Below are 21,618 nucleotides of genomic sequence, written 5' to 3'. Positions count from 1 at the left end.
CGTCGTAATGATGAAGACGCAACTTGTTTCGGATTCCAGATTCAACTTGGATGCGCGGGGGAGCAAGATTCCAGCTTGGAAGGGGGCCACGTGATGGGGTGTCACCGGATCCGTCCCCGCCATGTTCTAGTTCTTCTACTTGCTCTTGGGCTTTTAACCTTTCCCTCTTCATTCCTTTCCTTCGATACTTACTTTCCTCGTCTTGGCTCGGCACTATCCTCTGGTAATTGCCTTCCGGATCTGTATCCTCTTCCTCTGGATACTCGCCGGATCGAGCATCACACAATGACTTGCCACGTTGCTCACGCGGAGATGTTACCCACCCCCAGAATAGTACGCAACAATAGACATCGAACAGCTCCATGCGGATGAAGACGACGATGGTTGCTCTTGACGATGATACCGCAGGTCATGCGCACTGCATAGCAGTTGCATTGACCCCTGGCTACATGTAAGGCTACTGCAGCTATTAGCTGGGTTATTGGTGAAGATGTTACACCGCGGCAGAGTCTCTCTACCTTGCCTCCCCTGGCCGACAGTGGCTGTAAATGCCCAAAACGATGCAAATGCCGCATCTGTGCCTTGAGAACGAGTCTTGGCTGGGCCGTTCCTTCCTCAACCACGCGAATTGAGTGGTAGAGTCCTCCCATCCAAACCATAGATGGGCGAGGACCTAGCAAATCTTGACTGCGAGTGTCCGGCTCACTCTTATATCACCAGTGCTCAGTTTCTGTCCTCCTTTCCCCTGTTTATATTCTTCAAATCTATTGCACTGTCAGAGTGACTTCACTGCGCCTAAGTCCACGTATCCTGTATTTCCATGCAGCCGGCCTGAATCGATATCCAACACATCAATAAGTCTTACTTCAGTGCTAAGTCTAGACAGCTTTCTGCTGTCATTGCGGTGCTGTAACATTGTCGACGACACGGGAAAGTAGAGACAACCAGTTCTCCACATTTTCTATTGTGGATCATTCTCCCTCAACCTTATCTACTATCCTTACGAGCACCGCTTTGTCGTGCATCTGCTTTCGGTGGGTCTCATCTCACGATCAAGTGCGGAGGTCGTGGTTGACTTGGAGATCGGCAACTGCAAACAGACCAGTTGATATTAAGATTTCTGCAGATCATTTGGCGATCCAGATCTGAGAGACGGCTTGTCGTTTGCTTGCGGTCGATTGACAGCTAGCGTGTTCAGCCTCTTCTACTTAAAGCAGGCGAATTCCATCCTATCCGGTGCTGGCTTCCCATAGACGGCATTATCCTATCCCAGCCTTCTGATATCTTTCGCTGATTCTTCATCCGAACCGTGTCTCAATATGTTTGTGGAAGGTGTAAAGAAGGCGCTTTTGGCGTTGTCTCTTTTGGCTGCTAGTGCACAAGCTGTGCCGCGAGTGTGAGTTGTGCCGGATCTGTCCAGCTTCTCCCTTCTGTTTGTGGTCTTTGACTTAATGTTGAGTATAGGCGCCGGCAAAGCAACGCAAGCTCTTTCGATTACAAGAGTCAGATAGTCCGAGGTGTCAATCTAGGTGGCTGGCTGGTGACCGAGCCATGGATTACACCTTCACTTTATGACAGTACGGGGGGTGGTGCGGTAGATGAATGGACGCTGTGTCAGACGCTGGGCCAGGACGAAGCTAAGGCCAAATTGTCGTCTCACTGGAGCTCGTTCGTCACGCAAAGTGATTTTGACCGGATGGCTCAGGCAGGACTGAATCATGTCCGCATTCCTATTGGATACTGGGCCGTTGCTCCCATTGATGGTGAGCCATATGTCAGCGGTCAGATCGACTATCTCGACCAAGCGGTCACCTGGGCTAGAGCTGCTGGTCTCAAGGTTGTCGTTGATCTGCATGGTGGTAAGTTGTGAGATTTCATGCGCAATTCATTTCTGGGTTGCTGACAGAAACATAGCGCCGGGCTCTCAGAATGGTTTTGACAATAGTGGACACCGAGGCCCCATCCAATGGCAGCAAGGGAACACGGTCAACCAGACCATGACCGCATTTGACGCCCTTGCAAGACGTTACGCTCAGTCCGATACCGTCACAGCGATCGAGGCCATCAACGAACCCAACATTCCTGGTGGCGTAGACGAGGGTGGCCTCAAGAACTACTATTACGGCGCTTTGGCCGATGTCCAGCGTCTCAACCCCTCTACTACCTTGTTCATGTCGGACGGCTTTCAGCCTGTAGAGTCCTGGAACGGCTTCATGCAGGGTAGCAATGTTGCCATGGATACGCATCACTATCAAGTATTTGACACCGGGTTGCTTTCTATGAGCATCGATGACCATGTCAAAACGGCGTGTTCTCTCGCCACACAGCACACGATGCAATCAGATAAGCCCGTCGTCGTGGGTGAATGGACCGGTGCTCTGACTGACTGTGCCAAATATCTCAACGGTGTTGGTAATGCCGCTCGCTACGATGGCACATACATGTCCACCACCAAGTACGGTGACTGCACGGGCAAGAGCACGGGTTCTGTAGCTGATTTCTCACCTGAAGAGAAAGCGAACACCCGTCGTTACATTGAGGCTCAGCTGGAGGCTTACGAGATGAAGAGCGGATGGCTCTTCTGGACCTGGAAGACCGAGGGTGCCCCGGGATGGGACATGCAAGACCTTCTGGCTAATCAACTCTTCCCTACCTCGCCTACTGATAGACAATACCCCCACCAGTGTTCTTGAACGGTCAACTTGGTGTTTGAACGTTTGGATTTTACTCCAAGATGTCCTTGGTCATTCTTTCATATTTGTCGTGATTCATAAATGGGCTTAACCCGTCTGGTACTGTTGTTTACTGAGTCTTGCATTCCTTATTATTATTATTACCTTTTCCTCTACACTACTTACTAAAGTCAGACTCGCATGGTAATTCCATTGCTCAGCTCTCAAGTCAGAGCTACTATCTATGTAAGGGGTATTCAACTATGTAGAGTATGCTATCCCATAAAGATGCAAGTTACTGTCCAGTAGACGATATGACACACGGGCGAACACAAATGTCAAGTCACCACTCTCTCCCTTCCATCCCTTCCTACCATCCACAAATCTCAACGTAATTCCAGATCTACAACAACCCCAAAGCCCCAAACGACGCAACCACCTCCCGATCAACATTGAGCAACCACTCCTCCTGAAACCTCTGCTCCCCACCACACCCGACAATCAACGAATGCAATCTCTCCCGAATAAAGTCCCGAATATTGACCTTATGCAGCACATCCTCGTTATCCCATTCCCTACGCCGCACATTCTCCGGCGGCTCATGCTCATCAACAGCCCCCGTCTGGGCATTATTCCAGTAGATCAAGTAATCACTACCCCCACGAGGATCATCAGTATTACCCCCACTACCATCGTGTGCGCCTTCGGCGAGTTCAGTGACGATGTCGGTCCACATGGTTAGATAGGACTGGAGGTTATTGAGAAGATAAGGCGGGGGCTGAGAGTCCGGTCCGTTGATGGTAAGGAGTTGAGTGAGGGCCAGAGCGTGGAGTTTCTTCTGCGTGGAGCTGCCGATGTTATCGTAGTGGAGGAACCATTCTGTGAGGAGCCATGAGAGGACGGATTCCTCGGGACTGTTGGTGGCGGCGGAGACGGCGGACGTGAAGATCTTGGGGTAGGCGAGGGCGAGACGCGCCAGGACGGAGAAGTAGTCTGTTTCGACGACGCCGTAGACGGAGGTTTGTTTGCGGTTCGGGCCGGTGGTTTGGCTGGCTTCGTGGGCGGAGTGGAGGCCTTCGAGCAGGGCGGGCAGGAAGGAGCTGTCGAGGAGGGAGCGTGTGATGATGCTGTAGGTGGTTTCGCTGCCGTTGTCGACGGTGTTGGCGCCGCGGAGGAGGAGTTCGACGAGGCGGGGGACGACGCCGAGGCGTTGCTTGGTGGTGAGTTTCAGGAGGGTTTCGAAGGAGACGAGGAGGGGGAAGCGGATGCGGTCGCTGAGGATTTCTTGTGGGGCGAGCAGGATGTAGGATTCGGCGATTTGGAGGGCCTGGGGGACGCTGTCGGTCGCGGCTTCGAAGATGGGGAAGAGGGCTGGGATCAGCGAGAGGATTTCGGGGGACGCGGGGGCCGGCGTTTGCATTAGGATGGCGGACCAGAGGTCGAGGGCTTCGTCGAGGAGGTAGATGAGGGTTTCCTGGGGTGTGGCGGTTAGATGGGTTGGGTGAGGGATGGATTGGAGGGGGAAGGGGGGATGCTTACAGAGCCTGGTTCCACGGAGTTCTGGATGAGAGGCAGAATCAGGGAGTGGTATCTGACGGATTCCTGCTTAAGGGAGTGGATCAGGGATGAAAGCAGCGTTAGGATGGCTTGCTTCATCAGATGCTCCTCGCCGGAGCTCTCCCATAGCGGGGGCAGTAAGGACAAGATTTGGTCCGAGAAGGGTGCGATCTACTCGGTTGTTAGAGGCGTGGAGCAGGTAGGGTGAGGATGGCACTTACGTGGTCTTCCATCTTCACAACTGCCATTCGGACTGTGTCGAGAAGTCCCATCTTGGTCTCTGAAAGCTCGACTTCTTGGACAAGAGACATTAGGTCTTGCAGGATGGCCGGTGCATACGGCAGGAACTCAGTAGGGGAGAACTCGAAGGGGTCAAGCACGTTCTTGAGCTGCCGTCCGGCGGTAATGCGGACCACCAGGTCGTTCAACGGATCTTGCTTGCTGAGAAGATGCTGGAAGATCTGGTAGATGGCGTTCCTGTTGAGCTCACTGGATTTTACGGGGACCCACTGGCCCAAGACGATGGCTATACGTCTCCGGAGGACATTGTATCCCTGCTCCTGGATTTGGACTTCGGGCACAAGTGTCGTCTCAAGGAACTTGTTGAAGTCCAAATGTTGCTCCAGACTGGCTGCAGACAGGCCAATGGCGGCGTACAAGGAATCCTTCAACAGGACGTCGTGATTATCAGGGCCTATTGAGATCGTTAGTGATATGCTTCTGGAATGGCTCGGTGGAGGTTGCTTACTTGCGAAGTTGTAGAAGACGGTCAAAAGACGCGGAATGAGCAACTCCTTGAAATGGATGACGAGGTCAAGGAAGAGCTTCTCGGAGCACGACCGGATGGAGAATTCCCAGGCCTCGGCAATATCCTCCTCCTTCCTCTCCCACTCTTCAGGATCTTCCTCCCACTCCTGGAAGTCGTTCTTCCTGAACCGGAAGAACTGGGTGACGAGAAGCTCCATGACGTTGACGACGAAATCATGGGTAAACAGCTGGGCCTTGATGAGTTCCACGGACTGTTTCTTCTCCTCCTTGTCTTGCGGTGTCTGGTACTTGAATGTCTGCGCCGGGTTGAAGGCCATCTTGGAGCAAGCCCTGATCAGAAGGAGAGCCCTGAGGCCAGTCTTCTCCATCAGGGACTTTCCCTCTGGCTCACCATCCCCGCCCAATTGACTGTAATTTTCTCCCAACTTGACTACTAGGGTCCAGTAGGACTGGACAAGCGGTATACTGTCCGGGAGCAACGCAAAAGATGCCGGGCGATCCTTGGCCATTTCGACGTGAAGCTTGGAAAGTTGCAACAAGTGTTTCTCGACTGCCCTATGGATTGGCTCCGACATTGTGGCGGGGCCATTGATAAATCCCAGGAATCTACTGAAGTGCGTATGGGTCAGGACCCAGAAGTCAGAGACATCCTTATCGCGATTGGGGTGTTCATATCCGGCGATAACGAGACGTCGGATGACCTTGAGAGAGACCAAGCTTTGCTCGATCACCTCTAGCAACGATGCCTCATCAAAGCCCCCTTGTTCCAGGTTGACAGCCCAGTTGTTCACCTTGTCCACGTATATGCTCCCCAACAGATGAAAAATTTCTGGAGAAACAGATTGTAGATTCGCGCGGGTTCTCTGCAGACGGGCCGTTGACAATTCTTTGATGATTTGTAGGAGGATGATAAGGGTCCGGGGCAATTGCAACGGGTTCGCTCCAGGCTGGGTAGACGAGCGGAGGAGGGCAATGAGTGAGGTGATAGCATCCGGCCTAGACAAGATCAATAACAATGCAAGGTAAATTCCCAGCGCGTCCGCACTCACCAGTCCTGGGGGAATTCATAGCGCATGATCTTAGCGATCATCAACGCATTGTGAAGAGCCAGAAGAGGAGCCGGCTCGACAACACCCGCTTGTAAGGCCCTAGTCTTTATGCGTTCTTTTTCTTCCTTTTTGATGGCACTTGAGGAGGTCAGTCTGTTGTTGCACAACGTATCGATCCGAGGGGGGTAAAAACGCGCATACTTTGTCGCAGTCTTTCGCCAATACTTGTCGATGCCGTTCTTCAACTGGATGATGGAGAGGTAGCGAACTTCAGGGGGAACAGAATGGTCCAGAAATACATCCTGCACTGCGTGAGCATAGAGTGGTAGAGAAAAGCACAAGGTGGAGGGAAGATGAGGTATATACCTGAAGCGAAGTATAGTAACCCTCCTGCTTCTCCCAATTCTGGAGTTGCTGGGTGCCCGATTGCACCTGTTGCTGAGTTGAGCTAGCTGCAAGAACCAGTGCATTGAGAACATTATGCGGGGTCAGGGGGTTGGCCTCCCCAGCCAACTCGACGATTGGGGCCATTGTATGGGATGTATGATTGTCGGCAGCTTGAAGCTGTCAAGGAGGGGGGATGTCACTACTACTACAAAGTAGTAGCTCGGAAGGTAATTGGATCCAAACCGAAGAACGGCCAGAACAGGGCCTCTGACCACTTGATATATAGATGGGACAGAGAGATAGGCTTGGTGTCTCAAATCCCGGCTGTCGACACGAAATCGGATCCTTTGACGGGGAAGGGAGCAAAGCAACAATGAAGGCCAAGGCAAGCTTCGCCGCCAGTCATCGGGCTTCACGGATTCTCTCCTTCGGGTTTCCCCGCCGAGGAGGGACCGTCCGGGTCATGGTTGTTCCTTTCCGAAAAACCCTAGGGCCGGACCCTGGCAGCTAGTCCCGATCGAACATGACTACTTAGGGCTGGATTTAAGGGTAGAGCCTGAGGTTTGATGTAACGGGGGTGATGATATCATATCCCAACTGGCCACCTCTTTGGGTTGGATGTCGAGACCAGGTTCCAGCAGTAAGAAATGGGGTTCGACTGGAGACTCCTGCACTGCTCGTTACATATCTATGATGTAGGATGATGCAATACTCATAGTGTCCCTGACGACGAAGACACTGAAGATGGCACATATATAGTTCGGACTATTTGTTGCTACTTACTCTGTAGCGCTCACCATTAAAGAAACTCTATCAAGTCTCTTGTTAAGCACTCAAAAACAAACTCTACTATCACTACCACAATGAGCGACTACGACAAGGTTCGCATTGCTTACGATGCCGAAAAGGACCTCAACTCCTACCAGGCCAAGCAGGGCCTTGGTCCTAAAAGCGATTCCAGTATGTCTATCGTCTAGAGATCACACACCACCCTTTGCGACAACCTTGTACTGAACAATTGCAGCCCTTGAGTCTGGAGTGAACGAGATGGTGGACAGGAAGTTCGAGACAGGCATTCGTACTGGCAGAGAAGCAGGCGCTTCCGGCAGCGACCGCAAGCCCATCCCAGAAGAGGAGGGAGGCAGTCGTGATGATCGCGGCCGGTGAGTCTTCTGTCACCCACACAGTGTCATCCATCAAGTATGGGTTGTACTAATATGATTTGGCTTTCCAGACTCGCAAAGGCTGGACAATTCAACGGCCCTGGTGGCCCTGAGGACAAGGTGAAGCTGGACTCTGAGCGTCGCCCTGGTGATCAGGATACTTTGGGTATCCAGGATTTGAAGCGTGAGGGACTGGCTCCATAAACACGCTATGTATGATATAATGAAACCCTTTATGAGATATCAAAAGCAACTTGGATTGCCTTGTTTAGCCTTGCTTTTCCAGATAATCAATAGTAGTGTTGTCCGAGTTGATCGGGGGTGGCGTTTTCGTACCAGGAAGTTGAGAAAAGTTACCTGGGACATTGTATGCCACCTCGACAACGGTAGAGCTTTATTGCCCATTTCTCCAGATACATAGCAATATTCACGTGAAGTTCCTTGAGACGCAGGTTGCTTCCATGCTATATGTGTAGATGACCTGCTTTCAGAGCCCTGTACGCGTCAACAGCCAAGCTAACTTGGTTACACTTGGTATTAGAATGAGTCAACTCTACTGCCAGCATGGCTATGACATGCATATAATGATTGATTTTTCGAACATACTGAAGTCATTGTGCTAGATTCTGCTAGGGTGTAATTGTGCTTTCCTAGTCGACACTATCACTTCATGATGATTGATGATACCCAGACTCCAATCGAGACGCGGCTTTTCATCAACGGCGAGGTAGGGTCGATGTCCTGCAAATGGTTGTTTCCGTACTCATTGCAGTTTCAAATCATAGTTTCGACCCTCGTCAGATGACAAAACTTTTCCTGTGATCAATCCCTTTACTCAAGAGCTAGCTGCGGATGGTATGTTAGCAAGGCTATATCAAAGTCCAGCAGAACTTACACACTGTTAGTCCACGAAGCAAACAAAGCCGACGTGAACGATGCCGTTGCAGGTGCGAAAGCCGCATTCCCTGCGTGGAGGGATCTCTCACCTACCCAAAGAGGCAAATACTTTCATAAACTAGCCTCCCTCATCCGTGAGCACGAACAAGAGTTCGCCCGCTTAGAGGCATTGTCTTCCGGGAAGCCAGTGTCCCGCTACATCGATGCGAGCGTGGCAGCTGATGCATTCTCCTACTTTGCTGAAGCGGGCTGGACCGTCCAAGGGTCATCTAGCTGGAATACCCCCGGCCAGCTCAACATAACATCTAAGGAGCCATATGGTGTGGTAGCTGCTATTATACCTTGGAATGTCCCGTTCGCCTTCTTCGGCATCAAGATTGCTCCTGCGTTGGCAGCTGGGAACACCATAGTCTTGAAAAGCAGCGAGAAAGCGCCCCTTACAGTAAGTCAATCTCACCAGATATCCCAAGACTCCTTTCACTGGCAGAACTAACACTCAGCAGTGTGCTTTTGGAGCAAAACTGATCGCTGAGGCCGGCTTCCCACCGGGTGTGGTCAATGTGCTTTCAGGCTATGGTCCAACCACCGGTGCTATTCTAGCCTCACACATGGAAGTGCGCTGTCTCAGCTTCACAGGCTCAACATTGACGGGGAGAAAGATCCAGTCATATGCTGCTCTGTCCAATATGAAGACAGTGCATGCGGAGTTGGGAGGCAAGACACCCGCCATTATCTTCCCCGATGCAGACCTTGAATCTGCTGCAGCACAGACTTCATTCAGTATCCAGATCTTTAGTGGACAGACTTGCAATGCTAACTCGCGTATCTACGTGCACGAGTCTGTGGCAGACAAGTTTCTGGGTTCATTTAAAAGCATGTTCGGAGCCGCGGTTCTGGGAGACCCTCTAGACAAGGAGACTACCCTTGGTCCACAGGTCGATCAGGTCCAGTATGAGCGAGTCAAATCATACTTACTCGCTGGAGAGAAGGATGGTGAACTGACACTCGGAGGTGATGCCAAGAATGGGTATTTTATCAAGCCAACGGTGTTCGAGAATGCTCCAGAGGATGCGCAGATTATGAAAGAGGAGATCTTCGGGCCTGTAGTTGTCATCAACACATTCCGGACGGAGGAAGAGGTACTCGCCAAAGCCAATGATAGTGAGTACGGCTTGTATGCGGCTGTCTTCACGAGGGATATTGACCGGGCTGTGCGAGTGTCGAAGCTGCTGGAGGCCGGTACTGTCGGTGTGAATTGCACGAGTCCTTGTATGCCGAAAGATATGCCCTTCGGTGGCTTTAAGGGAAGTGGAATGGGCCGTGAGAGCTTTCTGCATAGCATGGATGGTTATCTTGAGACCAAAGCTATCTTGATCCAGGCAGGATCTTGATAGCTGGTGAATAGATAGCATGTTGTTTACTTCGACTTAGGGTTGGCGTTGCCGTTGCGCGTAACCAGTTGTACTAGCTGCACTAACTCTACTCGAAACAAATTGACTACCTTGATGACATACTGCGCAGTCACATGTTTTGTAAGCATTTACGAATACCGGCTTCTTCTGCGGGAAGGAAAATATCAAGAATTTATTGAACTATTCAGTGCTGTTCTCCATTAGCGGAGCTTTGAATTCTCATTTCGTGAGTGTCATTACCATTCATAAAATACATTAAAGCCGCTCTTCTGCATGATTCTGTCCTACTCCATATCGCCTATGCCCCAGTTCTATTTGCAAATGCAACTGGCGCTTTACAATTAAGCCCAAGCTCGAGTGCAGATCACCCTCACAACAAACTGAGCATCAGTCCCATGACGAGACCGGACAGACCAGTGCTGGGTGACACAAGGGAGATACCGGCGTTGGTGGAAGGACTAGGGGAAGAGGAAGAAGAGGTGGAGTTAGTGCTGGAGGTAGTCGACTTCTTGGTCGCTGTGACATTGATGTTGTAGCCGGATTTGGTGTCATAGGGGTAGGGGCTGGTGTAGTTGTAGGTAGGTTGAGTGTTGGCGTAGGTCTCCTTCACAATGTCCAAAATGCCATGACCGGCGGAGCAGGTGGCGTTGGTTAAGGGGTTGGGCCAAACAGAAGAGTACTTGGAATAAATGCCAGCAGACAACGGGCCGGGATAGGTCTCGTTGACATGCAAGTTGGTGGTGTCAACGTTATAATTGACATAGCCAGTCTTGTTCGCAACAATCTCCAAGATGTTAGCACCGCAGTCCCAGCGTCCAAGAGAAGGCAAGCCCCAGTTCGCGGAGAGGGAAGCGATGACAGAGTAGTGGGTGTAGAAGGTATCATCCGTGGTACCCTTCAGGTGATCAGGAATGACACCACCAACTAAAATGCTGAAGATTTTGTTGTGCTTAGCGTAAGTCTCGTCCTCGTCAAAAGTCAGAAGAAGCAGTGTATCATTCATAAAGTAGGAGTTGTTGAGCAAGGGAGTAACCCAGGTGCGCTCCCACTTCGCACCAAATGTGATGTTGGTGTCGTGCGCATCGTTAGTCATGTTGGGAGTAACGAAGCCGTACTGAGGAAGCTTGTGGCTGGCCAAGTCGTCCTCAAAGCTGGTAAAGTTCTTAATCTGGCGCAACCGAGTACTGTTCTCGGCGATGGAGTTGAACAGGACGAGAGGGTTGTGCTTACGAACATAGTCGGGGTCGTAAGTCTTCTGGTTGGAGTAGTTGAATCCCTGGAAACCGGGGTAGGGCTGGTGCTCCTGATACTCTCCCCAAGAAATGCCCTTGGTGTCGAACAAATCGGCAATGGTTGACACGTTGGCGGGAATCTGAATGAAATCATCGTTGTCCATGCCGAAGGTGTCTCCAGCGGCGGAGGCGCAGTAGTTCGGCTCAGAAGGATGAGTGACGGCGTGGAAGTTGGTCCTATGAAGCGTTCAATATCTGCTTCACTCTGGGTGGTCTCATTTACTGGGCCTAAGACTTACAGTGTGATACCCTGGGAGGCGAGCCACTTCATATTCTCGTCGGCGGCCGCATCCGTATAGTCCTGGATGAGATGACAAGTCAGAGAAGAGTACACCCAAAAGTGATCGGAAGTCTGGCACATACGATGTTCTCAAGCCAAACCTGAAAGAAGCGGTTGAAGGCAAGTCCCTGAACGTTCGACACCGGCGAGTACGGCTTGATGGTGGCAGCATCCTTCTCAATTGAAGATATGGAAGGCTCCGACACATTGGTAACCTGGGCATATGCCACCGAGGCTGCCGCCAACAGAAAAGCGACAGTAGTCTTCATCGTGAGATGACTTTCTCTGACGGTAGTAAGCTGGCAATCGTCAGGTGAGAAGCGACAGATGAGGAGGATGATCAGCAGTCAACTACGAGAGAGACAACTTCCAGTGAGAAATGAGCGGGTTGCGACTTCTTATACTGCCAGGGGAGAGGAGAAGAGCGGGCGTTGGTACTACAACTAGAATAGCAGGCAGCAAGGTAAGCAGCAGCACGCGAGGCCATGTGCCCTTTCCATGGGCTGACGGCGCAAACGACTCGGTACCCTGGCAGTGAAGAGCGTATCCACCCAGATACACGATAACGCTTCACCAAGCGACTACAGAGTGAGGGTTTAGAGAAGCACGCGGCCAAGGCGGATGTTCCTATTCGATGACAGTCTGCCCTTTCTTGGCTCTGACTGGGAATAACTACTGGATAGTGAATGACCGTCGACAGCAGGATCGTTCCTAATCCAAGGCCAAGGCCAAGACCAAGACCAAGGTGCCATCGTCCGATATTGTTGGGAGTGTGGTACGCCAAAACCTTAGCAAGTGGGGAGATGGAATCGAGATCCGTCCGAATTCCGGCATACCACTTTTTCATTCATGTGCGGAGACAGGGGGAAGGTAAGACAACAATAATTGCTCGACTAACTATGAAGTAACGAAATTATAGTATAGTAGTAGATATCTCCAGCCAGGGATCTCAGCTCCGCAGGCACTAAGGCTTCCCAGCGGCTTGGCACCGCAACCCCAAGCGGGGCGTCAGAGGCAGTCGAGGGCCGCACGTGCACCTCTGGCTGGCTCTGTTTAGTCCGGGGAGCCGAACACCCTGCAGCGTGGTCAAGGGGACTGGCTAGGAAGTCTTTCGGCCCTAATTCGGAGGCCAACCAACCAGGGCGGACCGAACGTCAGTATGCTCGACCCTCGTGCAGCAGATGGAACATTACTAGTCCCCTTCGGAGGATTTCACCAGCAGGAGCTCCATGTCGGTTGAACACCGACATAACATCAGTTCAGGGCGCCGGGGATTGTGGTCGCATGCCACCTTGCTCAAGCTTGGCACATATTATTCTCACTCATAGCTGAACCGAGCTCTGCTCTTAGTTTTCGACTAGCATTCCATTGCTGACTTCGATAGCAAGTAGGGTAGGGTTGCATTCAACTCGTTCACAACTTGTGAGACTGCAGGCTGGTCGGCTTGTGTAATGGGCTCAAAGGTGAGGGGTAAGTAGACTCATGTCTATCATGTAGTCAAGTGATATGCTACCTTTTCTGGCACAGGGGATAGTAATCACAGTGGAGCCGGCAAGCAGGCGGGAAATTAAGATGATGAAGATGGACTCCTATCTTGCTGCATTGCTATCGCCATGTGACTATGTGCATGCTCTTCGGTAGGACGGCATGCATTGATACGTTTTTTTATATTAGAACAACATAGGAATTATAGTATTGTCCAACGGCATTAGCAATTGTCCTCAATATTCTGCTAGGAGCAGCTGATCATCGACCACTTCTTGTATGCACCTATCCAGTACAAAGATAACCTGATAGTTAGACAGGAAGGGCTTATCATCGGTCTAGTCACGTGTTGTTATCTCAACCTCGGCTGTTTCTCTTCCGAACGGACAACCGACTGAGCTGGAGCCGTCAACGAACCTACTATGATTGCCAGCACTGCGACTTCGAGGTTGTCGCCTTGACCTTCAATAACCTTCTCCAGGCGCCCTTATAGACCCTCCAGATTTGATATCCCGACAATGATTCAACGATGAGTTCTACAAATTTCGCCGCTGCCCAGGAAAGGGTTCTGGAACGTCGTCGTCTCCGCGAAGCGGAAGCTCGCGCCCGGCTGGCGGAGCAGCAGCGGACGTCGCCGCTCAATCATCCCACTCTTCAGCGACTTCCTTATCCCCTGAATAAACTGCCCCAGTCGGGTTTCTCGTTATGGAATACAATTAGAGGCCGAGAGGGTATCAGGCCTGCGTACCGCGTCGGCCAGGTCGATGCCGAACTGTTAGATGAAGAATTACTGGGACTGTTGAAAGGACAGGTGGGGGACGCATTGAAATATTACGGGGTTAGTCGAAATCCAGATAGGAGATTGGGCGATATTTCGTGGATAATGCTAACGTCAATCTGCATCAGCCCCAACTACGTGAAGACTGGTCTCATGAGATTCAATTCGCCCTCCGTGCGATCCTTTTCAAGCTCTCGATATGGGACCACGATGCCTCCTATGGCGCAGCACTGCAGAACCTAAAATACATCGACAGTCGCAGCAAAGGACCCGTGCATTCGGCACCAACAAAGTGGCAGAAATCCCTCTATGGTCTGCTTACAGTCGGTGGCCGCTACGCTTGGGGGAAATGGGAAAGCTGGCTGATTAACCAAGAGAGTGGGTACGAGGAGGTAAGAATACAAGTCTATCGGATCCTTGTGCATGGTGCTCACAAATCCAGCCGTCCCAGGAAGTACGCATGCTCGCCCGCATGACAGATCTCGTTTCCGCCTCTCACTCGATCGCCGCCTTCGTCTCCTTTCTTGTATTCTTGGTGAATGGCCGATATCGGACCCTGGTCGACCGCGTGCTTCGTATGCGCTTGATTCCACCTTCCGCGCAGGCGAGTCGTGAGGTGTCATTCGAATATCTTAATCGTCAACTTGTGTGGCACGCGATGACGGAGTTTCTCCTCTTCCTCTTGCCGCTTGTGGGTATTAGCCGGTGGCGCCGGTGGCTCTCCAGGCTGTGGCGCAAGACACTGTCCACCCTCAAGTCCGGCAGCGAGGACGAAGAACAGACCGGGAAGCAGGGTGAATTGTCTTTCCTTCCGGAGAGAACCTGCGCGATATGCTACAAAGACAACAACCCCACGTCCACGACGGAGGGCGAAGCAATAGCCGCGTCAGCCTCGTCGGGAGGCATCGTCGGGTCAGCCCAGACGGATATAACTAACCCCTATGAAACTATACCCTGCGGTTGTATATACTGTTTTGTCTGCATTGTGCAGAAGCTCGAAGGGGAAGAGGGAGAAGGCTGGGTCTGTCTACGCTGTGGCGAGATCGTGAAGAAATGCAAACCCTGGAATGGCGATGTACTGGAAGAAACACGACCCCAGTCAAGCTCGGGAAAGATGGTAGGGTTTGCAGTGGATGGCGATGACAGCACTGCAAACGAGCTGGGGGCGGAGGATCGCACTGGGAAATCAAGCCCCTTGGAGGAGGTTACGTCGGATGAGGCGCTTCACCACTCAAGCCAATGGTCGACCATCGAGAAGGATGCACTGGAAGAGGTACATGATGAGGAGGCAGAGACGGACGGTTCAGTACAGTAGAGATCCGGCGTCCTGATTTGATGTTACTGGAAGATAGCATTGTATCGTTCTGGTACATTGCCAGTCTACAGTCGTCGGTGTCATGCATGGCTGATGATGACAATTATTATTTGGAGTTGGCTCTTAATGGAAGATACCCAGCAGCGTATGCTCCTCTTGACCTCTTTTGGTGCTCGCAATTAGTGCAGTAATAGTACTCTGTAGAGATATGATGCAGTAGTACTAATCTCGCACTGTACTGGGAATGACGGCTGGCCCACTCTTTACAAGCGGAACCCCACCCAAGCTGCCCGACTGCTCGAATCACAACCAGCGGTTCCTCCCCCCGAGCATCAAGTGCAGCTAATCACATCGAGGATGATTATACCGCGGATCGTGTCTTCCCCGCAACGGACTGCTCGCCGACTGAATCGGGGCACTCGCTCGCCGTACCTCCGAGTCTCCAGGCGAACGAGGGGCTTTGGGACTGCAGACCGCACACATACAGCACGGAGTTCGGTATAGCCTCTCATCACCCCTCATCCTCCATCCCCTCCATATATGGCCCATTGGCCAGTGCAGCTGTTCAATACCTTCTGTCCACTCCACTAGCCCTATTCTCTCTCTTACCCTTCCTGACTCTGCACAATGAACCCCGCCAAACCTGCCGTGACATCCACCTTGGGCGAGGCCAAGTACCTCGAATTTCCCTGCGTGCCAGCGGGCACCAAGCACGAAGATGGTACCCCTGTCTTGAACCGTTGGTCTTCTACTATCACCAGAGGCCATGAGTTCCCTGGCGCGAAGGTTGGTAATCAGTGTTTCTTGTATATTTCTTTCCCTGCAGATTCTGGACGAGTGTTGACCTCATGCGAACTGGACAGGCTATGCTGTACGCGGCAGGCATCCCCGATCACAATGCCATGACGAGGAGTCCCCAGGTTGGTGTTGCGTCTGTGTGGTGGGAAGGCAATCCTTGCAATATGCACCTGTTGGACCTGGCCAAGACGGTGAAGAAGGCGATCACGGACCAAGGCATGATTGGATGGCAGTACAATACCATTGGTGTGTCGGATGCGATTGGCATGGGTAGTGAAGGTTGGTGCTGAATAAACACCAATACGCTGGCCGTGTCTAACCGGATGTTAGGTATGCGGTTTTCTCTCCAGACCCGTGAAATCATTGCAGACAGCGTTGAGTCTGTAACGTGCGCTCAATACCATGACGCTTGCATTGCCATCCCCGGATGCGACAAGAACATGCCTGGTGTGGTGATGGGTATGGCGAGACACAATCGGCCCTCGATCATGCTCTACGGTGGTACTATCGAAGTTGGGTATTCCCAGCTTCTTCGGAAGCGTGTAAGCGTTTCGACATGCTTCGAAGCTGCTGGTGCCTACACATATAACACTCTCCGTCAACCGGATGATGGAGGTGATACTAGCAAGAGCAAGGATGAGATTATGGATGATCTGGAGAGGCATGCCTGCCCGAGCGCGGGAGCATGTGGTGGTATGTTCACGGCCAACACCATGGCTACAGCAATTGAGTCCATGGGCCTCTCCTTGCCCGGCTCGTCTTCTACCCCTGCATCCTCCCCAACCAAGATGCGTGAGTGTGTCAAAGCAGCCGAAGCCATCAAGGTTTGCATGGAAAAGGACATCCGTCCTCGGGACTTGTTGACCAAACGGTCTTTCGAGAATGCCCTGGTCATGACTATGGCCCTGGGAGGAAGCACCAATGGTGTGCTCCACTTCCTGGCTATGGCCCGCACTGCCGGCGTGGACCTTACTCTAGACGATGTCCAGCGGGTCAGCAACAAGATCCCTTTTATTGCAGACCTGTCCCCTAGTGGGAAGTACTACATGGCGGACCTCTACGAAGTTGGAGGCATCCCGTCGGTCCAGAAGTTGTTGATCGCAGCTGGTCTGCTTGATGGCGATATTCCCACTGTGACCGGCAAGACTCTGGCCCAGAACGTAGCATCACACCCATCGTTGTCTGCTGACCAGGTCATCATCCGTCCCCTGGACAACCCTATCAAGGCGACGGGCCATCTTCAGATCCTGCGAGGTAACCTTGCACCCGGCGGTGCGGTTGCTAAGATTACCGGCAAGGAAGGGCTCCGGTTCACGGGTAAGGCGCGCGTGTTTGACAAGGAGCATCAGCTCAACGAGGCCCTGAACCAGGGCAAGATCCCTCACGGCGAGAACCTGGTCATTGTTGTTCGCTACGAGGGCCCTAAGGGTGGCCCGGGAATGCCGGAACAGCTCAAGGCCAGTGCAGCGCTCATGGGAGCCAAGCTCACCAACGTGGCACTGATTACGGACGGTAGATACTCTGGCGCTAGTCACGGATTCATTGTGGGGCATATTGTCCCTGAAGCTGCCGTAGGAGGGCCCATTGCCGTTGTTCGGGACGGCGATGTGATCACTATTGATGCCGAATCAAATGCCATCACTATGGATGTATCGGATGAGGAGGTGCAGCAGCGTCTGCGGGAGTGGAAGCCCCCAGCACCGCATGTCACACGAGGTGTGCTGGCCAAATATGCCCGGTTGGTGGGAGATGCCTCGAACGGGGCCATGACGGATCTATTTTAGGTGGATTGGTATGAATGTGGCTCAATTCCCAGTTTCTCAATAAAATTATTTGTTTATTCCAAGATGTATCCATACTATAACCCAACTTGGCTGTGGAGACTGTCTCCAATGACGCAGCTGTCCTGTCATGGTAGTACTCTGGAATAGTTTGACACTATGTACACATCAGGAATCAAAATGCAGAATGATAACAAAGGACAGTTAGTAGTGATGCTCTAACCTTCTATCATAATCATTTATACAAGTCTCCTATTAAATTAATAGAAGATGGTCTCGTGTTTGGAGCGGCGAGAACTCCGGCATCCGAAAGACCCCAAAGGGACTAGCGCGGGATGAGTCATCCAGGAAGCTGCAGCGTGACGCCATGAGTGGATGTGAATCACCGCCGGCAAATTTGCGACAAACCAAAGTATCGCAGATCCTCCACGGTCTTGCCTCCGACCCTCTGACAGGCCTGTTGTTTGTCGCCGCTCCCTGTCGTTGTCCGCCACCATTTCTGCTTCTCTTCCGAATTCCGCTCCGCGATCCAGCCCGCCTGCAGTTACTCCAGTTAAGGTTTGCGTTCCTCAGTCGCAAAGTGTGGTTGCGATTTTCTATTGTTGGTGCTGCACAAAGCTAGGTATGAGTGTGCCCACCGCTGCCAAACTCCGCCCACCATTCACTCTGAAAGTTGACGCTGTACTCTCATGAGTCCCCTGTACGACTGGTTTTTGGGTGGCTTTGGGATCATAGCTGACCTGCCTCACAGTTCTTTCGCGACGTCAGGCGCATCATCCTCCGCATCACTCTGCCGCCGACTGGAATCTCCGCGCAAAACGCTCCATGTGACCCGGAGGTTACTTGGGTCAACCAACAATTGAGATATCGTCGTCATTCGGTTGGAATCAATCCTTAAAACAAATTGGGCCGTCGTCCTCCTTGCTTTGGTTCAAATAAAGCCCTGGTGGATCTGTCAGATTGTCCGGAACGCCTAGGCGCAGCCAGCAGACCAACGTGACGGATACCCAGCATTCATTGGTCCAAACTATCCCGGGGCGCAGTTAAAGTCGTGCCTAAGAACAAGCTCTCCTTACCTCAAAATAGTCTACTCCAAACTCGTTTCCTCATAGCGCGCTATCGTTGGGCTTCCCGGCTGCTGAGTGTTTCGATCGACCCGCTCCGTTGCCTCACTATCGATCCCGGAGACTCTCCTGACCCGCCAAAGAGGTGCCGTTCTCTCGGCTCGTGTGAACTTCGACTCGCATTCCAGAACGGATCCTCTTCGCTCCCGATCGTTGGTCCCTAAACGGAGGGATCCCTGACACTAGGTGTTAAGGCGTGGGCGATCGGTGAGCGGTAATAAGGTTCCTGTTTAGGGGCGACGCAGCTTCGCGCCTGGACCAGTCGGTAGTCTTATAAGTATCCCCAACATTGTCTTCGTCGCCGCCGGGGATGGGGTCGACAGATGTCCCTCTAACCTCCCCTACCACCTCTCGGTCCGGTCTTGTGGATTTTGGTGCTTCTCTACGCCTTTGGGACTCGACTTACACTGCCTTCACCAATTCTGGTGCTTTTGCTTCACTCGCCCGTCTTTGTCAGGCATATAGCTATGATGGCACGGTGAATTGGGGAAAGGTCGTTTTCCTGACTACTTGTTTCATCACTATGCTGGGTTGCGGAGTCATTTCTTCCGTCCTGCGGCGCAAGGCCTGGGGCCAAGTCTCAGGAAAGGCACGTTTTCGTCGAACGCGCAAAGGCTTATCCAAGCGTTCTGAAGGAATGGTCACTTCTTCAGATGAGGAAGACTACGATAGCACGGGATCTCTACGCCATGGCACAGAAGGCACTGTTGCGGAGAAGACGGAAGTGCCTCAACAAAAGCAGAGCGAGAATGGTTGGTACCCTCTCAGTGTTTCAATGTTGGATACTGACATAGACAAGCCCATGATACAGACCCAGGCCTCCTGAAGAAGCACTCATCATACCTGTCATACACAACATCTACGGCGACATATCCTTCTATCAGAACGTTCTTTCGTCCGCATCCTCAAAAGGACAAATTGCCCACTAAGCCCTCGCCGATTCCGTTGTTAGTCTTTGTGCATGGCTTGGGTGGATCTCTTGCGCAATTCAATCATCTGCTTACGAGTCTTTCCAATGTCGGGCCTTGCTTTGGGATCGATCTCCCTGGGTGCGGCTTGTCGTCTTTTTCGCCCACTTCTTGGGATGCGTATACTGTGGAAGCGCTGGCAGAGTTGCTTGCTACAGCCATTGAGCAGCACCGGGACAAGGAAGCAGGCCAAGAAGTTGTTCTAATCTCTCATAGTCTGGGCTGTTCGCTGTCTGCTTTATTAGCATCCTCCACGTCTTCGATAGGCGCTGGTTTGAAAGAACATATTCTTGGTCTCATTGCCGTCTGCCCTCGCGCTGCACCCCCACCCCCACATGATGTTGCCAAATTCCGCCGGCTTCTTCATGTACCCAGCCCAATCTTCGACCTCTGGCGCTACTGGGATCGGCGGGGCGGTTTACACAGCACCAGCGTGAACAGGCTTGTCGGCGCAGCAGCAGATCCCGATACCAGAGGCCTCCAAGTCCGCTATAACAAGCAGAGCAAGACGGCCGTGTGGAGACGGATGGCATGGGGAACACTGCCGTCGTATGACAGTAATGGCAAGGCCGTCGGAGGCATCCCGGGCGAAGATGTATGGGCAGGCGTGCGCACGCCCGTTCTCCTAGTGGCTGGTGAAGCGGATGCGGTGAACAAACCTGCAGAGCTAAAGAAGATCCTGGAGTTCTTTGCCCGAGCAGGGTGCAGCGTGGATGACGACGCGGATGGAGTGAGCTCCATTCCCGATGCATCCGCAGTTCACGATAAGATGCCGGCATCGTATGATCGGCGGGCACACGAAGAGGAATTCGGGGTGGAGCCACAGATTGAAGAGAAGGAGATCACGAGTGAGTCTGATCAGCCGGGATCTCGGCGGTCGGTCAAGACTGTTATCTTGCCTGCTCCGGCGTCTCATGCTTTGATCTACGACCGTGCGACGTACCGCACTCTTGCCGGGATCATCCAAGACTTTCTCAGCCAGCACATCGATAACCGCCTCAGCATGGGTTGGCAGCTGCAATATCTCAATACGTCAGGAAAGTGGGACGTGAAGAACCTGGCGAAGTGGAAGAAGGTTGCTCCAGTGTCAGAAAGAATTGCTGACACCTTTGCGGCGCTCAAGATGCTCCGGGAGGTGGACGAAGAACACAACCCTGTGCTGTTTTCTCAAGCTTACCGCGACAAGATTTACGCTGTGATTGATATCAGCTACGAGAATCCGGTGTACAATCCCGCGTCCATGGAGAAAGGCGGCATCCACTACCACAAGCATCCCACGGTGTCAAAAATCCCACCTACTCCAGACGAGGTTCGCGACTTCATCGCACTAGTAGACCGACTACAGAATGAAATCACTGAGAAGATGGAGAAGTCCGGCAACCCCGCGGGTCCACGGCCGGTGGTAGGAGTCCACTGTCATTACGGATTCAACCGCACGGGATTCTTGATTGTCTCGTACTTGATCGAACGGCGCGGATTCAGTGTGCCGGAAGCGATCGAGGAGTTCGAACGGCGACGTCCACCGGGCATTCGTCACGAACACTTTATTGATACCCTATTTGTGCGATACTGCGTTGGCCTGAAGCGGGCGCCAACGCTGTAGGAAGAATGAGTTAGATTTGGCAGGGCAGGCGTTGGCTGGGATATTTCGGGTTACTTTTTTTCTCTCTTCGTAATGGAGGATAATGGGTTTTCGCTTTATGAATCACGATAATTATACCATAGACTGTACAGTAGGGTTGGAGAAGAAATAGAGAAATACGTATGCTGAATATGCTCCTTATCTAGTAGTAATTGCTCACTAATCACGGATCTACATGATATCAAACTAAGGCATCAATATAGTTCATGCCTGAACGCACGACCCCAGTCACATGACCCATCAAAAACTC

General features: G+C 52.1%; 8 protein-coding genes across 8 annotated transcripts; 6 read left to right on the top strand and 2 right to left on the bottom strand.

Moving 5' to 3' along the window:
* Positions 1 to 1,319: 1,319 nt before the first annotated feature.
* exg1 (glucan 1,3-beta-glucosidase) lies at positions 1,320 to 2,693 on the top strand (the record flags this gene model as incomplete). Its single annotated transcript, XM_041687785.1, has 3 exons — positions 1,320 to 1,396; positions 1,465 to 1,859; positions 1,915 to 2,693. 3 exons carry the CDS (start codon positions 1,320 to 1,322, stop codon positions 2,691 to 2,693), a joined length of 1,251 nt encoding a protein of 416 aa, XP_041541635.1.
* Positions 2,694 to 3,075: 382 nt separating this feature from the next.
* AKAW2_31187S (putative importin 11) lies at positions 3,076 to 6,577 on the bottom strand (the record flags this gene model as incomplete). Its single annotated transcript, XM_041687784.1, has 6 exons — positions 3,076 to 4,146; positions 4,212 to 4,400; positions 4,451 to 5,993; positions 6,047 to 6,184; positions 6,248 to 6,348; positions 6,413 to 6,577. The coding sequence occupies 6 exons, from the start codon at positions 6,575 to 6,577 to the stop codon at positions 3,076 to 3,078; spliced, it is 3,207 nt and encodes a 1,068-aa protein (XP_041541634.1).
* Positions 6,578 to 7,296: 719 nt separating this feature from the next.
* On the top strand, positions 7,297 to 7,800 carry AKAW2_31186A (uncharacterized protein; the record flags this gene model as incomplete). Its single annotated transcript, XM_041687783.1, has 3 exons — positions 7,297 to 7,393; positions 7,458 to 7,596; positions 7,668 to 7,800. The coding sequence occupies 3 exons, from the start codon at positions 7,297 to 7,299 to the stop codon at positions 7,798 to 7,800; spliced, it is 369 nt and encodes a 122-aa protein (XP_041541633.1).
* A 466-nt stretch (positions 7,801 to 8,266) lies between these two features.
* AKAW2_31185A (aldehyde dehydrogenase family protein) lies at positions 8,267 to 9,884 on the top strand (the record flags this gene model as incomplete). Its single annotated transcript, XM_041687782.1, has 4 exons — positions 8,267 to 8,323; positions 8,382 to 8,451; positions 8,502 to 8,935; positions 8,997 to 9,884. The coding sequence occupies 4 exons, from the start codon at positions 8,267 to 8,269 to the stop codon at positions 9,882 to 9,884; spliced, it is 1,449 nt and encodes a 482-aa protein (XP_041541632.1).
* A 391-nt stretch (positions 9,885 to 10,275) lies between these two features.
* Positions 10,276 to 11,746, bottom strand: AKAW2_31184S (acid phosphatase PHOa; the record flags this gene model as incomplete). The annotated part of the gene is made up of 3 exons (XM_041687781.1): positions 10,276 to 11,374; positions 11,437 to 11,498; positions 11,561 to 11,746. The coding sequence occupies 3 exons, from the start codon at positions 11,744 to 11,746 to the stop codon at positions 10,276 to 10,278; spliced, it is 1,347 nt and encodes a 448-aa protein (XP_041541631.1).
* A 1,745-nt stretch (positions 11,747 to 13,491) lies between these two features.
* Positions 13,492 to 15,055, top strand: PEX2 (pex2/pex10/pex12 family protein; the record flags this gene model as incomplete). Its single annotated transcript, XM_041687780.1, has 3 exons — positions 13,492 to 13,800; positions 13,869 to 14,132; positions 14,183 to 15,055. 3 exons carry the CDS (start codon positions 13,492 to 13,494, stop codon positions 15,053 to 15,055), a joined length of 1,446 nt encoding a protein of 481 aa, XP_041541630.1.
* A 627-nt stretch (positions 15,056 to 15,682) lies between these two features.
* On the top strand, positions 15,683 to 17,637 carry ilv3B (putative mitochondrial dihydroxy acid dehydratase; the record flags this gene model as incomplete). Its single annotated transcript, XM_041687778.1, has 3 exons — positions 15,683 to 15,841; positions 15,919 to 16,132; positions 16,184 to 17,637. The coding sequence occupies 3 exons, from the start codon at positions 15,683 to 15,685 to the stop codon at positions 17,635 to 17,637; spliced, it is 1,827 nt and encodes a 608-aa protein (XP_041541629.1).
* Positions 17,638 to 19,068: 1,431 nt separating this feature from the next.
* Positions 19,069 to 21,329, top strand: AKAW2_31181A (RNA 5'-triphosphatase domain-containing protein; the record flags this gene model as incomplete). The annotated part of the gene is made up of 2 exons (XM_041687777.1): positions 19,069 to 19,510; positions 19,558 to 21,329. The coding sequence occupies 2 exons, from the start codon at positions 19,069 to 19,071 to the stop codon at positions 21,327 to 21,329; spliced, it is 2,214 nt and encodes a 737-aa protein (XP_041541628.1).
* Between the last annotated feature and the right edge of the window lie 289 nt (positions 21,330 to 21,618).

The sequence above is a fragment of the Aspergillus luchuensis genome, chromosome 3, assembly GCF_016861625.1.
Source record: "Aspergillus luchuensis IFO 4308 DNA, chromosome 3, nearly complete sequence".
Classification (NCBI taxonomy): domain Eukaryota; kingdom Fungi; phylum Ascomycota; class Eurotiomycetes; order Eurotiales; family Aspergillaceae; genus Aspergillus; species Aspergillus luchuensis.
The sequence above is the reverse complement of the archived record's forward strand: the minus strand, read 5'-3'. Positions and strand labels throughout refer to the sequence as shown.